At 33.5% G+C, this 17,914-nt stretch overlaps 1 protein-coding gene across 10 annotated transcripts in view; it reads right to left on the bottom strand.

The window, feature by feature from the left end:
- Positions 1-17,914, bottom strand: part of LOC128237607 (tyrosine-protein phosphatase non-receptor type 4-like) — an 83,860-nt gene that overhangs the window by 22,571 nt on the left and 43,375 nt on the right. For all 10 annotated transcript variants that reach the window (XM_052953281.1, XM_052953274.1, XM_052953268.1 and 7 more), the window contains one exon: positions 3,091-3,250. In XM_052953281.1, coding sequence (XP_052809241.1) covers positions 3,091-3,250 — 160 coding nt within the window. The remainder of the gene's footprint in view (positions 1-3,090; positions 3,251-17,914) is intronic.

Genomic DNA, 17,914 nt, shown 5'->3' on the forward strand with positions numbered 1-17,914 from the left:
AGCACTTTAAACAAGAGCTGTGATGTGATGATTTATGTTTCCATTTTAATACTGTTTGACAGAAATTTATCAGTTGGTGTCAAATAACTGCATTAAAGCTTTTCATGTAACAGTCCATATAATAACTCAGGTCATCTGAATTGATAACGATAAAAAACCCAAAATGGTTTGGTTAGGGCTACATCCTTTTCAAGAACAGGTAGGGCAGGTAGTTTTTTTTTCAATTAGTCTTAATGTAAGAATGTTAATGTCATCATTAGAGAATGGTGTTAAAGTAATCTTCTGTACAAAGCTTTAAAGGTTTTGAACTACATATTAAGTCACACACTTAAAAAATATCTATATGTAAAAATTAGCAACAGCTTATAAAAATGTTAGGGTCGGCGCCTTTTTTGCGGGTCCCTGGTCACTGGTTATCTGAACCAAAAGTGTTCTTCTTTTAGAGCATAGAGTAAAGAATGTTTATGAAGGTTATAAAATCAATGTTGCTCTCCCTTTGATTAACAATATTTTACCAACTGAATAAATGTGTGGAGTTGTTTTTTTATTAGTCAAACCGCAATCTGTATTACAATTCACTATATCGTCCTCCTGGATTAGCTGCATTCTTTCATTGAGTGGTTTTGACCAGACTTCTTTAATTTATCAAAGAATACATGACTGTAATTAATAGTTTAATTTTTAAATAAGTTCAGCAATAAAACAAATCCATTTGGCCTCCTAGTGTGCCAGAATTGTGCATGAGCATTGGAACTTGTGCATCTAATAATGTAAACACTGTATGCAATGACTTCATTAGATAAAAAAAAAAACTGTTTCAGTAATGTACATCTTAAAGGTTTCAATGGTGCTCTCTCTTGGTCTAACAAAATTGTACAAACTGAATAAATTAAATATTAGATATATAGTATGTTTCATTGTAAAATAAATCCAAATATACAGCTGTAGATGTATATTCAAAAAGCAAATACATTTAAGACTTGAATTCAATTTCAGTAAAACTGGTTATAACAAAATACTTCATGGAAATAGCCAGACAGAATAATGGGTATAATATTATACAAGCGAAAAACTTTGCCTAATTCATTTTTTTTTCTAAAATAACATCCAAGCCTTTGGAAAAAAAAAATGTTTACCACAGTTATTTGAGACTAAACGTTATTGCCATACAGAGAGTTACTTTCTGAAAGCTACAGTATTTAGTCATCTTTAACATTGCTATTTCTTTGTTTATTTCCGAACTTGTATATTTATTCTGCTAGTATAGTAATCATAAAAAAATACCTGGGTTTTTTTTGATTTTCTTACTATATAATTCCACAATACTGAAATATGTACTTTCTTCCCTAGAAATCCTTATACTACGTCAGGTCAGTGGATGTTTCATCCAAGGATTTTAGTCATCATTTCCATAATTGTAAATCTGTTTAAACATCACAAATGCCAACATATGCAGGGGTGTAGAAATTAATTCAAGTAGCAGGGAATATCCTAAAAGTAGGTGGGGGGTCTGGGTGTCCTTGTTAGGGTCAAGGGGGCAACGCCCCTTGTGGGGTGAATTTAAGCCTTTTCAACCAAACATTCTAGTCTTCTGGTGCATGTTTATTTTGTAACAGGGAACCTTAACATAAATGTACTATAATATGATACTGAAACTGAGTACTATCCCCCACCCACCCACCAGTGAGGGCTAACTAATGAACCAAACTACTGTCAAATTCAGATTCAGGATAATATTATAACATTCAAGACCACATGCCTTGACATTTGCTAGCTATTCGCTCCTAATAATATATGATTGTAATTTCTTCTCTACCAATTATATACTTTCAGCCAATGAATCACTATTAACCTCTGAAAATTAAACATCTAACTTCATTTTCTGTGGTTCTAGATATTTCACCTGCAGCTAGTTAACTTATTCCATTTTAATAACCAAAAGAAATATCTGGACACTTTGTGACATTTAAAACGTACTAAATTTCACCCAACGAACATGTAAAATTCATCAAAATAATGGATTATTTTTAGCAGTGACATCACCGCAAGCTTGTTCATTTTGTTTACACCTGGTTAACACGCATATATAAAATTTACTGTTGTGTAAATGGTAATAGGACTAACAGAAGGCCAGACACGCTCATGTTGCATACTTACTACGCTTTTTTGTGTCTGGAAAAAAATATTTATTTCACCCTCCATTGCTTCGCAAATCATTAATTTCAAAACATCCGCAGAGGGGGATGCGACTAATAAGGTCATGTATCGAGCTAATGTTATTGTATTCGGAACACTGGGAAACCCAAACCTAATACTTGAAAAACATCCCAGAGGGGGATGCGACTAATGATGTCACGTATCGAGCTAATGCTGTATTGTAGTCGGAACGCGCGGCAAGCAAAATAAAGAATACCAACAATCAGGGTTTTAAACGGATGTAAACAAAACAGATTTTATTTTTGTTGATGCGGGGAAATTAGCCGGGTGGAGATGCTAAAGTAACCGGGTTATTTTACCGGCTCCAGGCCCATTTCTACACCCATGCATATGCATTTTTTTCTATTTTCTCAACTACGTATTCACTTTTAATATTGGTTAAATTTCCATTCATGAAAAAAGTAGGAAAGCAAAGAAAATATGCCACAAAGATATTTTCAGTTTACGACTATATTAGGCCTCAGGTTTTCTTTCATAGACAGCTTATGGTGTTCATTTTATGCAAAATGTTGGTCAAAATCTCATGAACACTGTCTTGAAATATTATCACAACTTCAACTTTCTACACTCTATGATGTTTCTACAGGTTTAATAGTACATGAAACTTAAAATTGGAACTGTAAAGAATCAGGTGGCCATCTCATCAACCTTTAGATATTTCTGAGTAGTTTTACCATTTTTTTCAAATTTTACAGCTTCAATGGTCAGTCTTAGGAATGATTATGTGATTTTGCATCTACGTGTAAAACTTAAATTTAGTTTGTGAAACTCATATGTTTAACTGAAATTCTTGATTTTACGAAATTTTGTCCTACTCTGGTTTATAAGATGACCTCTAGATCTTTTAAATTCAAAGGGGGCAGAAATCCTCACCATGACATCATTGTAGAGGTTATCACAGTTTGTGTTGCTATTGTTATGGTTGCTATCGGTAACTGGCCCGCCGTTCGCCTTCCCGTGCCCCATCTTCCCTGCAACGGGAAACGGCGCTGGGTACGCCTTCGCATTGTGCGTCGAAAGAAAACCAGCCTCACTGAAAATAAAAAATAAACAATTCTACAACTAACTGAACTGGAAATTCTGTCTAAAGCATTCTTTTGGTGAATATTTGGTAAAAATATACAGAATATAAACTGTTAAGATATTTTTTTAGTCAAATCAGGGCATTTTTTAATGCATATTACATTTAATGGGTTTCAGTTGTACTAATTATACAACTATTTCAAAATTAAAAAAAAACTGCTTGACATCACAGTAACATGAAGAAGTGAGCCAGAACATGTAGATAGAAACAAGGTATCAGCGATCACAGAACTACATCTCTCACCCTTCTATTTCCTCGTAATCAGACGAAGTTTTCACCTTAAAACAATTCAAACACTTCCAGATACTCAGATTCTCCAACAGAGTCCACGCCTTAGTAAACATCATCACACTCCTCCACCTTACTAGTCTGGCAAAACTAAGCAATAATAACTTTTTTAACTCCTCATTGATACCTTTCAACAATCATAGTCGATAAGTCGACAAGAACACACTGTTCCTTTCTCGGAAATTTCATGGAATATTTTCAAATGCTCTGTTGTTAATCTATAATCTATGATGATAAAATAAATGTAAATTCAATTTTCTAAGAAACATTTGGTCCTATTTCCTATCATTATGGGCAATCACATTCATAAACAATATTAGTACAAGTGTTTTCATTGATTTTCTTCCAACGCAAGTCCAACTTATATATGAAATTGATCATAAAATTCCCAAATTGTTTTGTAATTCACCATATCCCATTGGTAAAATGTCTGATATGCACGAGAACCAACAGCCCATCATCTTTCTGAGGCTCCCACGTAGCTCAGATCATGCCTCAAGAAACTTCCAATATGGCAACAAACTGTAAAAAAACTGCTTTTTCTGTAATTTAGTCTCAAACGTTTTTGAAATGTAGTCTGTAAGAAAACAGAAACCTGTTATTACAATTTAAGATACACTTTATCCAAACAGGAGAAAGGCCCATGTTTCTCTCTTTCTAAAACACAATGCACATTTTTGCTTCCCTGCAGACCAAATTTCAACATGCGTAAAAAGTAACCAGACTCTTTGTTCAACAATTAAGGAAGATGTGTTACTTTCCTCTTTACACATGTAAAATTAATTGATACAAATGTGTCAGATTCTATTTATATAATAACATCCTCCCATTATGTTAAACATTTAATAAATCCAAGAGTCCCATATATTCACTTCCTTGAACTTCATTTGTCCGTCTTACACACGTAGAAACCATATATGGATATAATTCTAATGATATCGCTAAAATGAGGAATGCTCATCCTTAAAATGACATCCTTAAATAATTTCCAAGAAACTTGAGGCCAAATTTAGCCATGTTTTTTTCAATATTTGCAGGCATAAAATCCTGACGACCATATGGTGGGGAGATCCGTGGTGCCAATACTGTCCTCATGACTCATACATCAGAGAGTTCAATATCAATATCTAGCAGGGAATAATGCCCCTCCCACATGGCATTTGGGATATAAAAAAAAGCATCAGTTCGTTCTTTTTCAATAGCACTAATGGGACTAGAACATATTAACATATTTTTTCAATCATACGAGACATAATTATTAACTGACAGTACCTTAGTATAATTAAAGGTACAGGAAATAGCATAAAGTTTATGATGTATACTGTATAGTATATTTCAGGATTTAATTTTAATTTTCACAGCATTTTTACTTTATGATCCGACATAATGCTTAATATTTTCCAGAATAGTGCATATAAAAAGATGAAGAGAAGTAACTCACTTTCAAAGCGGATTAACAAGACAGTATGAGTAGCTTCCCTTTTACCCTCTTTTTTTTTTAAATATTTATTATTTTGAAGACTTTTTGCAATTTACTGCCATATGATTATATTATTTGCTTTACTTTTGATAAGGAAAAACTTTTCATCTATTTTCAACTTTACCTTTTTTCAATCATTTATTCCGTAAACTTAATTGTAAATCTAATTACACTTAATACTTTGTATCTTTCGCTTTGTTTCATTACACTATATCTCCTGAAAATGCATCAAACTTTGTATAAATCATACATGTATGTGTTTGCTAAATAGCACAAATTAACAATTGCCATACATATACATAGGATTATAATTTTAAATGTGATTAGTGGTTATGTTAGACCTATAATCTGGATTAAGAAAGGATAGTTTTTGAAGTCAAAAGTGCAATATTATACATGTCATGTTTCTTCATATGGATTGAATAATGATTGAAAAATCTTTTCACACATGTATATAATTGGCTTTGTCTAATGGAAGACTTAATAATTGTATTATAAAAAATATTTATGACGTAATGTTACGTGTTTCAAGTGTAATACGACCATTCTGTATTTTCTTAAATGACATTATTGTAATATAATTTGAAATTGACGTCATTTCGCCCTACATATTAAGCATCAAACTTTTCATCAAACCATGAATAAAATCTTATGGCAACGAATGTATAAGTGAGAAAAAATTGTTTACATTTCTTGCCAATTATTACGAAACTTAAGGCCTGGGGTGGTATTCAATATTCAACTAAGGTCAATCTTATGGTCATACATCATTGACTTCATTCACTCTATTGGTCAGTTATTAATAACAAGTAATCGGATTAGCTACACCATTCTTAGATCCAATTAAGATCCATATTGAATACCAGTCCTGCTTATTATCTTTTCCTAAAGTTGCTTTCATAATGTGTTGTATTAAATGGCCACTCATGCAAGATACCATACATCTAAAACAATTATCAAACTATCAACATACAAACTTTTTCAAAATAAAAACATCCTACACACAACAACAAGTGGATAACCATGGCAAATCTCATCCATTATAATCTCTTGATCATGAGACATAATCTGAGAAAAACTGTAGGCAGAGTTATGGAACTTGCCAACCAATTCATCATGCCCATTCTCGTTGTGGGCATGTGTACCTATTTTCCTGTTAATATCTATCAAGATTTTCAGCAAAAAGACATGTTACTCTGCACAACACCAACAACACAACAACAACGATGACACTAGCCCTATATGACAATATATGTACCTCCAAAATCAATCATTGGCAAAAAACAACAACTGAATTTAAAACAGAATGGTTAATATACAATCACTAAAAATCTAAAATATTTCAACTTATACATACAATACATTATACATTCAGTTATTGCAAATAAGAGATTATGAGTTTCCAAACAACATTTCGCTTTGTAAACATTCATATAAAATTCACTTAATTCATTATACAGCAGATGTAAGGGTTTTCAATGACAAACATTCATTTCTTGTGCCAAATCTCTGTACAAACTTTTCCTGGGTAATTAAGGAAACAGAAATTTTCAAATTAAAACTTGGAAGAATAATTGACGTCACACTACTTCCTTTCCCTGTAAAAAAGGCTTATGATGATAAACTCGGTTTCTCAGGTTTCCAGTCCCAACTCCAGGAGTTTCCAGGCTCATAAGGCCAAAGATATCACCCTTTCTTTTTCATTCATTTCATAAAACATGCCAATTGTAACAATTTTAAAACCTAAACCTAAAACCAACTATAAAAGATTCAGCTGTTTACTTTGATAAAAGTAATCAAAATAAGACATTTCATTACCATAAGGACTGACGCACTTCAGGTCACCATTTACAACATACGACCATTACCTGTTTGTTGAATTGAATCAACAGCCTATTCTACAGTTCAGGTCATGTTTTAATTTCTTAATACTACCTTAACAGAACTATAAGAAAGTTCGTACACAATTTAAATGTCTTTTAATACAGCTTAATCTGTCCGAGAAGTGATTCTACTCGACACTTTTACCATGTCTGTCCGATAGTTTGATAGGATTATATAGATCAATAGACCATCAGCGACTGTTCATGTCCATTTAAAGAAATATTTAAATAACAATTTACATATTTTAAAGGCTTCCTTCAAAATACTACAAATATGTTAAGTAAATGGAAAGTGTGTGAAAAGTATACTGAATGACCTAAAATAGAACTGAATGGTCCACGAAACCATAGAATGCCTTCTTAAAATCACTGAAAGTTGCAGCCGGTGTCAGAGGCGGATCCAGGATTTGACGTTAGAGGGGGCGTAACCATTAGACTTGTGCCCCTTCCTCAGAACTGAAATTTATTTGGTTTAAAGTGTTGGCAGGGGGGGTTTGGGGTACTCCCCCCATTTGTTTGAATGATTTCTAGTCCAAAATGGTGTGTTTTATTACTTTTTTTCTTCTCCATTTAAATCAAAAGTAAACTTGGACGATTTTAGGGATCCACTACTGGGTGCAGTTTTTAAGGACAAGTACATTCATTGCTGAATAATTAGAACATCGGGGTCCCAACGCTTGTCTGTTATTTTTCTGTCTAACAAAGGGCATAACTTAACAGTCATTAAAGCCACAGTTTTATTTGAACATCTTAAAAGTTGTTTTATAGTCATGCCCAAGGAAAAACTTTTCCAAAACAAGGTCAATGACAACTGACACCAATACTATGACAATACATAAAAACATCTTTGAAAACAGCTAAGCCCAATCCGGAGGACATGGAGATATTACTGCTCCACAGTTATTACCCATCCCACACAAACACTGTCTCATACTTAATGACTCCCAAGAGAGTTTGTAAATGGATCTACTGGATTTGTTTTCAGAGACCAGAGAATTTTTAATGAAGTTCATGAACATCTCTATCTATTCCATTCCAAGCCTGAGAGCATGTCTCCAACGTGAGTTACATCATGTTGGGATAAGTGTGTGACCCCATGTTGATATGTTTATGGTAAATGATTTTACCCACTTAACTCTGACCCCATATTGTTGTAAGTGGAATATTTACGCTCATTTTCGATCAAACTAAACCCTTTTAAGGACAGATAACTATATGTTCTGAATTCTGAAATCATCTTTTTCCATCTTTAATAAACTGAATTCAGAAATATAGTTCCTGCATCCAAAACCCAAGTTATTGAAATTACACCTGAGTGCAGACAGTGAAATGCATACATGTAGTTTCAATTACTTAGGTTGTGGGTGTAGTTGTTATTGATTAAATGTACAATGTCATCAAGGAAAGTGTCCAATACCATGTTGTCATGGACAGTATCCAATACCATGTTGTCAAGGACAGTGTCCAATACCATGTTGTCAAGGACAGTGTTCAATACCATGTTGTCAAGGACAGTGTTCAATACCATGTTGTCAAGGACAGTGTCCAATACCATGTTGTCAAGGACAGTATCCAATACCATGTTGTCAAGGACAGTGTTCAATACCATGTTGTCAAGGACAGTGTTCAATACCATGTTGTCAAGGACAGTATCCAATTCCATGTTGTCAAGGACAGTGTTCATTACCATGTTGTCAAGGACAGTGTCCAATACCATGTCAAGGAGAGTGTTCAATACCATTTTGTCAAGGACAGTGTTCAATACCATTTTGTCAAGGACAGTGTTCAATACCATGTTGTCAAGGACAGTGTTCAATACCATGTTGTCAAGGACAGTGTTCAATACCATGTTGTCAAGGACAGTGTCCAATACCATGTCAAGGAGAGTGTTCAATACCATTTTGTCAAGGACAGTGTCCAATACCATGTCAATGACAGTGTCCAATACCATGTCAAGGACAGTGTCCAATACCATGACAAGGAGAGTGTTAAATACCATTTTGTCAAGGACAGTGTTCAATACCATGTCAAGGAGAGTGTTCAATACCATTTTGTCAAGGACAGTGCCCAATACCATGCCAAGGAGAGTGTTCAATACCATTTTGTCAAGGACAGTGTCCAATACCATGTCAAGGAGAGTGTTCAATACCATTTTGTCAAGGACAGTGTTCAATACCATGTTGCCAAGGACAGTGTTCAATACCACATTGTCAAGGACAGTGTCCAATACCATTTTGTCAAGGACAGTGTTCAATACCATGTTGTCAAGGACAGAGTCCAATACCATGTTGTCAAGGACAGTGTTCAATACCATGTTGTCAAGGACAGTATCCAATACCATGTTGTCAAGGACAGTGTTCAATACCATGTTGTCAAGGACAGTGTTCAATACCATGTTGTCAAGGACAGTGTCCAATACCATGTTGTCAAGGACAGTGTCCAATACCATGTTGTCAAGGACAGTGTTCAATACCATGTTGTCAAGGACAGTGTCCAATACCATGTTGTCAAGGACAGTGTTCAATACCATGTTGTCAAGGACAGTGTCCAATACCATGTTGTCAAGGACAGTGTTCAATACCATGTTGTCAAGGACAGAGTCCAATACCATGGTGTCAAGGACAGTGTCCAATACCATGTTGTCAAAGACAGTGTCCAATACCATGTTGTCAAGGACAGTGTCCAATACCATGTTGTCACGGACAGTGTTCAATACCATGTTGTCACGGACAGTGTTCAATACCATGTTGTCAAGGACAGTGTTCAATACCATGTTGTCAAGGACAATGTTCTGTACAGTGTTGTTAAGGACAGCTTTAACAAGTACCATGCATATAAGTGCATTAATTGTTTTCATTTATCTGTATGCAACTTTTTTCACAGTAAAACTGCATCTGCTTGTTTCCATACTGATATGGGAGGTAATGTATAGACAAACGGTACATTATAAGTGTCTTCTAATTTTGTACCAGCTTCATGCACATCCCAACAAGAGAGGAGCACTCAACAGTGCCTGTTTTCTACAACATATACCAACCTGCTCAAGGAGTTATAAGGGTAAAAAAGTTTGTGCAGGAAGGTTGTAACTTCATAGCTAGATACAAGTTGTTATATCTGTCTTGCGCTAAGCCCTCTGTATGTTGTCAAGCACACTATTGACAACACCTCTTTATAGAACTAGTTCAACATTTATCAGTCATTGTGTGTCTATTTTTGTTCTGAAATGTTGGGTTATTACTTATTCTATTATGGGCTTTCAGAAAAATGCTTAATTATAAAAATCTACTACTCAAAATTCAATAATCACTCAATAGGCCCATTTCATTTTCTAATGAATCTTTGGTGCATTCACTTATCATACATCTAGTACTCAGACTTTCATTATAAATATATTTGTCAATGCAAAATTCAAATAAATAATTGCATTTCTGCACATGTTAACAGGACTAAATATGCATTCTGGAAAGAAAAAAGAGAAAAACAAAAGAGAGGATGAGAGTTCTCGCCCAAGAGTACGTGAGTCAGGCATACTTTCACAAGACCCTTCAAAATGTAGCGGTTTCTACCCACATAATGGACTCAAGAATGATTGCAACTAACAATAAAGCTAAAGGAAAGTACTATAAATATAACATCTGTCTATAAAAAAAGTAGCGACAGGTGGTTGTTGTTAAGCACAAGAGACATTTGAAACAGGCTTTTTAACAGGCCAACTCATATCTTAGCTTTTGCAGATATTCCTTGACAAATCCACAAAGGATTTAAAAGATAGACTTCCAAACAAATGAACAATATTGTAATGTTTTTGCCCAGTGACCAATATTGACGACAGTACAGATTGGAGGCCACAATGTTAACTCCAGAAAGAGCCAGGGACAATGCATGTTGTTCCCTCCCAGATTAATTACTAGGCTATTAATCACACTTGGCTATTTTAATTTCTGGTGATAAATCAAAACCTCATAGATAAAATCAGACCTACCTGAAATGAAAGGAAGGTACAATTCTGTATATCTCTAAATCTTGAAAGGAACGTAAGCTGTAAATTTTAATATAAATTGTGTGAAATCTTCACCACTGCTATCTGGGTTCCAGTTCAAAACAATTCAACTTGTCTACAATCAATATATCTTTGGACTATATAAAATTACAGCAGTCTAACCACTAGTTCCCTATGTCAGGACGTTTTTATGATGTTTGCCTTGCATGATATTTCAATCACAAGACAAACACTTTGTTTACAATATCCCAATACTAAATAAGAACCGAGTCTATAAACAGATATTTGAATTTTCTGGCAAATTGAGATATAGAACTTTCTGGAAAACTCTTAAATTTAACTCTTTTTGCTTGAGGGAGAAGTACACTTTGCAATGTTGGCTTTGTACCTGAGTATACAGTGTAAATTTCACTACTATGGCTTTGCAGCAATATACTTTATTGTTAATCTTTGGATTGGCAGCAGAATACTGTAATGTTAATCTTTGGGAGTATACTGTAATGTTGACCTTTGGGTGTTGGCTTGGCAGCAGTATACTGTAATGTTGATCTTTGGGTGTTGGATTGGCAGCAGTATACTGTAATGTTGACCTTTGGGTGTTGGCTTGGCAGCAATATACTGTAATGTTGACCTTTGGGTGTTGGATTGGCAGCAATATACTGTAATGTTGACCTTTGGGTGTTGGATTGGCAGCAATATACTGCAATGCTTATATTACTCTTTTGACTTGGCACCAATACACAATGTTAATCTAAGTCTGTTGGCTGGGCAGCAACACACTATTGTTGTAAGTCGTGCTCTGATGGCTTGGTAATTAATATACTTCAATTTTAATGTTGCTCTGATATGATGGTGCTATTACACTATAGTGTTTGTAACATTGTGATGTTGTATGCCTCTCATTTTGTGTTTATTTGGGCTTTAAAGGGACTTACACACCAGATGGTCCCATATTAGGCAAATACATTATTTCCACAAAACAAGCCAAGAATTGTCAATACGAGCTAGTATGAGGCTGAAAGTAAATTATCTTACATGATTTAAATAATACTGTCTCTGCTGAGTTATAATACCCATTTAAAAATAGTGCATAATGGTTTCACAGTTTATGGTGTATATTAAGCATGTGAAAGTCACTTGATTAGTACAACTAATATACTGCCGCTATTTTTAAATTAACCCAGTAAATTTGAATTGAAAAAATGTGCAAAAACTGTGAAAGATACATGTGTTGTAATGTTATACATCAGTAAGATTCCATGTGTTGTAATGTGATACATCAGTTAGTAAGATTCAATGTGTTGTAATGTGATACATCAGTAAGTAAGATTCAATGTGTTGTAATGTTATACATCAGTAAGTAAGATTCAATGTGTTGTAATGTGATACATCAGTAAGTAAGATTCAATGTGTTGTAATGTTATACATCAGTAAGTAAGATTCAATGTGTTGTAATGTGATACATCAGTAAGTAAGATTCCATGTGTTGTAATGTGATACATCAGTAAGATTCAATGTGTTGTAATGTGATACATTAGTAAGTAAGATTCAATGTGTTGTAATGTGATACATCAGTAAGTAAGATTCAATGTGTTGTAATGTGATACATCAGTAAGTAAGATTCAATGTGTTGTAATGTTATACATCAGTAAGATTCAATGTGTTGTAATGTGATACATCAGTAAGTAAGATTCAATGTGTTGTAATGTGATACATCAGTAAGATTCAATGTGTTGTAATGTGATACATCAGTAAGTAAGATTCAATGTGTTGTACACAACAATATCAGTTTTATTTAAGTTTTTTTCTTGCACTTGTATCATCTGGTGTCCAAGCCCCATTGAATAGGATCTTGATTATATCAAAGCATAAAGCTGTCACAATAGCTTCAATTGTCTTGTAAAAAATTAAATAAAAACCTTGTCAGTAGAAGACAAATTCCATTTTATATGTATTTGTTCAAATTATGACATCATTCGAAAAAAAGAAATATTTTATGATGTTAGTCACACCAAGGGCTGGCATTAATTTCTAATAAAGGTAATTAGGAGAACAATTCACTATAAGCCATTTCAGTGGCAGATGATGGCTAAAAGGAAATGGTTAGCCTTTCTCACACAAGACATATAATATTTATACAAATGAATTTTATTATTTCTTTCAAACTTCAACTGTTTGATTAATATCTTGATGTGAAAATGGTACAAAGAAATGTCCCCCTTTCAACAGAGGGGCAATTATTTTGGCAAATACTGAACAAGCACTCCACAATATTTTTAACAATCAACACCAGGAGGAGTATTTACTTTAGCAACTATGAGCCCCTCACATTCTTGCACAATTTTTAATAATATTGAGACTTTTAAAACTGTTATTTTTGTTAGCCAATTAGGCTGTTTACTCAAGATCTTTTCCTGAAGTGGCTGATTTTTATACTGGACTAATAAGTTGAACACAATGTTTTCCCAAATACTCTCTTCAAGATTTTTAAACATAATAAAAGTTACTCAGTTGAAAGATTTTTTGCCATCAGTTTTGCCAGTTGTATATTTTTCTTCTTCTGATTTACCAGATAAGAGAACACATCATTTAGATGTTAAAGGCACATACTCTATTTTGACTGTGTATTCCTTCATATTTACCATATGACTTGTTGTATTACCCATCTTATTAATCTTCTGACTAATAGCGAAACATGTCGAAAAAATGGAAAACTTGGAGAAGTATGTTCAAGCGACCTACAGAAAAGGAACATACATATTCAAATGTAAACTATTTTTTCCTTTGAATGTTTTCAAATTATTTCAAAAGAACCTATTGTGTTTTTGTGTTCAATAAAATCTTGTACAATCAACTCTCACTGTAGTGCAGTGGATATGGTCTCGCCTGTTGACTGAGAGGACTTCAGTTCGATCCCTACTGTTGGCGCAACATTTATTTCAATTGTAATTTGCAATATTTTTTTGCGAATAATGTTTTGTAAGGTAACTTCATGTTACAACTTATCAAATTGTTTTTTTCTGTCAAAAATTCAGATATACTTACTATTTGATTACATTTAAATTACAGCTTACTGGCCTTTACTTAACTGGTCTGTATTTTAGGGGAAGATACTGGAAACAAGGACACAGGAATAAACAATTGCATTCATGATGTTAATTTGATTTCCTTATTATAAATGCAGGAGGCAAAGTGAACAATGAATTTCTAATTACCAATTACAGCAGCTGATAACAAACAGAGAAATCAAGGGAGATAATTTTAAAATCTAAGTAGGAATTCCATGTTTAAGCACAATGTCATAGAAGTCTTTTGCTTAACATAAATTTGGTATATCAATATATTCTGTGCTTAAATTGCTTGTTTCAAATAGATAAAGGGATTATTTTTGCAAACAAAAATGATATCGAAATGAAAAAACCCAATCCAATTCATGAAGTGAATATCATGAAGAGAATATATGCCCATGCTAAGGTACTGCTTTCAATTTCAGTTTATATTACAGTTGGTTTTTTACAATCATGACAATGAATATTTATAGTATACCTTTCAGTGAGGCAGGTCTTTTGATCTGAACAAACAGCTTATTCCTTCAAGCTAAATATGGTAATGAACAAAGCCAACTGATACTTTATATAAATCAGGATGTCCTTTCTAAGAAAGAAAAGAAATATAAAGTCAAATAGCTTTGAAGATAATTAGACAGTCATTTTTCAAGAGCCATATAGTATATCTCAATCTACAAATAAACATAAATAATAATTATCATTTTGTAGTTTTCCGCAGTTGTACGTATCTTTTTTAAGTTTTTTTTTGACAAACTTATTTTGCAACTTATCAAAAGACGTGCATGAATGTTAGATGCTGTTGCTATTTTTCAGGAAAGTAGTTACATCAGAACAAACCTCTAAACAGGGCGAGAGCCAGGTCTAGTGATACAGGTTCACCTCTCATCCAAGAGGTTGTGGGTTCAATCCCCATCAGGGGAACTTTGACAATGTCATGTCCATTCAATAAGAACACAAGAACTGGTTCACATCCATGACACAGACTGGAGAGTGATTCAAGTAGCTATGAGATGACACAAGAACTGGTTCACATCCATGACACAGACTGGAGAGTGATTCAAGTAGCTATGAGATGACACAAGAACTGGTTCACATCCATGACACAGACTGGAGAGTGATTCAAGTAGCTATGAGATGTATAATATATAATTTACAATAAACAGTATTAACTAAACTAAACCTTAAAGAGCATTTTTTAACCATGCTTCATTAAGAAAAAAGCGAAGAAAAAGAAGAGACACAAAATATAATATCAGATACTTCTCAGTTCTACAAAAAGGATCTTTGCAAAGTATGAAAATAGATGAGACTAATTTGACTGTTCACAGACACCAATGGAAGGATATACAACACTGTGAATAGCCTGCACAGAGCTGGTATTCATAAAACATCTCAAGTCATGTCTTAACTAAATTCAAGTTTTGAAGAATTATTTCAGAAATTTTTCAGCTTTTCTATCATGTGATCAGTGAGATACTCAACTTAGGAAAATGACTTAAGTTGGGAAATGACTTAAGTTGGGAAATGACTTAAGTTGGGAAATGACTTAAAATGCTTTATGAATACTGACCCTGCACTTGCATGTTGGTGAAACTCTTCTTCTTTCATTTCATTTAAAAATAAACTTAAAAAAAGAAAAAAACTTAATGAACTTACCCGCCACAAATAAGACTAGCTCCTTTACCCATGAAAGACTCCGACGAAAAAGTTCTCTTTAATAAGTTCCTGCCTTACTTAGCCATAAGTTGACCAAGTTACAAATGGTTTGAAATATTGCTTCTGGCTGGCCAAGTTCTCATCTATTTACACTTTAATTACCTTACAGAGAAGATAATACCTCTATCTATCCATATTTTTTTCACATCAATAACACATGAATTGAAAATATTAATTATTCAAATCATATTCAGTTTTTTGGATGAGCACAGTCTGTTGAACCACTTTTTCAGTATCAAAATGATAAACAAAATACTAGTTTTTATAACATCATTTAAGTCTGAATATTTAGTATCACTCTCAAACCACTTATTATGACACTGATTTTCCCAATATCTCTGTTATAAATCCTTTAACTCCACATGAATTCTAGTAAAACCTCATAAATATGTGTGCATTTAAAATTCAGAGTATCATTTTCCCATTGTTTAAGCCTGTTCAAACACACAGGGGTATATATTTTAATATCTATAGATTAAATATTGATCAAAAATTAAAGATTAAATCACTTAACCCGGTATCAGATTTTGTACATCCAAGTGGTTTTTGGAGTATACTGATATTTTCCCATAAGCGGGTAAAAACATACGATGCCAAGTTACCACATTGAATTAGTAAATGAGTGAAAGTATATCCATTGTAAACTTGACAATACCATAAACAGAACTCGCAATTGTTTATACCGCTTACAACGAAAAACCACTGAATTTAAAAGTCATTGAAATTCACGACCAGTTTATTGACAAAGATAGGGTAGAGGTTGGAATCCAATACTTTTACTACAAACTGTAATCCCCTTGTAATAACTTTCAATAGAACAATCCATAACGTTATAAGAATGACATACCAAAAATGAAATGGGTAATTCTATTCAGTGAATTGTTTAAAATTGTTGCTAAGGCCAAAATAAGAAATACCTGTGTTTCCGGTAACCCGACCGACCCTATTTTTTCCTCGCCGACCCTAATCTTTTTTTAGGCATAAAAGTAAAACAATCATAAATTAAATATATCGTCGCTATTTTCGTTCTTTGTCTGTCACTGTTCTCGGAATTTAAACTTTCATTCCTGATTATGTATTACCAAGGCGCTTTGTCAACAGGGAAACAAAATGGCGGAGTTCGGGGATCCCTGTCCGATATCTTCAAATTGGCAAACGGATGTTTATGGTCCAAACACGTGGATGATCACAGGAGACGCATTTTGCTGTCTTTATCATGAATATATTTAGGATAAAGTTCGCATTGTTATTTATCCATGTCCAAAATAGAACTTACTTTTTTCACATTAGGCTTTGTGTATATCATGCAGGCTTCTTACAATAAGGCTTTGCAAATTCATGCAGGCTTAACTGCGAGGTTCACATTTCATTAATTGTTACATTAATTTATCCGCAATTATCAATGTTTATTTATTTCGCATATTTTAAGTCCTATCAACTGAAATCCAAACAAAAACCTGCGAAAGTTATAACAACACATGACTGTATAGGAATGTGTCGGCTGCAGATCAAACGGTACAATTTGTGACGTCAGAGCACGAGCAGTAATAAGATCAAAGACGCGTTGCTATGGTTTGTATTTAAATCGGTCGGTTGGATACCGTATGATACCATTTGATTGCCAGGAGTTCGTCTAGGCTGCTAAGAAAATACCATACGGTCAAAAAATATAATAATCAATAATCGTTGTCTGGGAATATTAAAATGACCGAAATGTTAGAATTCACCATAAATATGAATGAAACTTTGATTGTTACGAGAGTATTGATAAATTATAAATAATTAAATAAGATACGTAAAATAAATATCCGCGTTTACTTGTTTTATTATTAACCTACCTCCACATAAGAGAGCTTAAACAGTTGACAAGAAAATCGGCAATGTTCTTCAAGAAAATTAACAACTTTAGTTGATAATTGACTGTTTCGCTAGAACATCATCATATATTTGTAGAAATTGAAGTGCTGGATTTGTTCTAAAAACCGATCGCGTCTTATTAAGGAGTATTGTATACAAAAACAACAAACAATTATTTTTTTTTAACCCTATTTTTTTTCGTCATGTTACCGGAAACACAGGTATATTTTTTTTGGTCTAACAGAAAGTACCTGTTATTTCTGCATTTATGTTAATTTTACTTCGATTCAAAAGACCTGGAATATAAATAGATTATTAGTT

Source organism: Mya arenaria, chromosome 1 (assembly GCF_026914265.1).
Source record: "Mya arenaria isolate MELC-2E11 chromosome 1, ASM2691426v1".
Taxonomy (NCBI): domain Eukaryota; kingdom Metazoa; phylum Mollusca; class Bivalvia; order Myida; family Myidae; genus Mya; species Mya arenaria.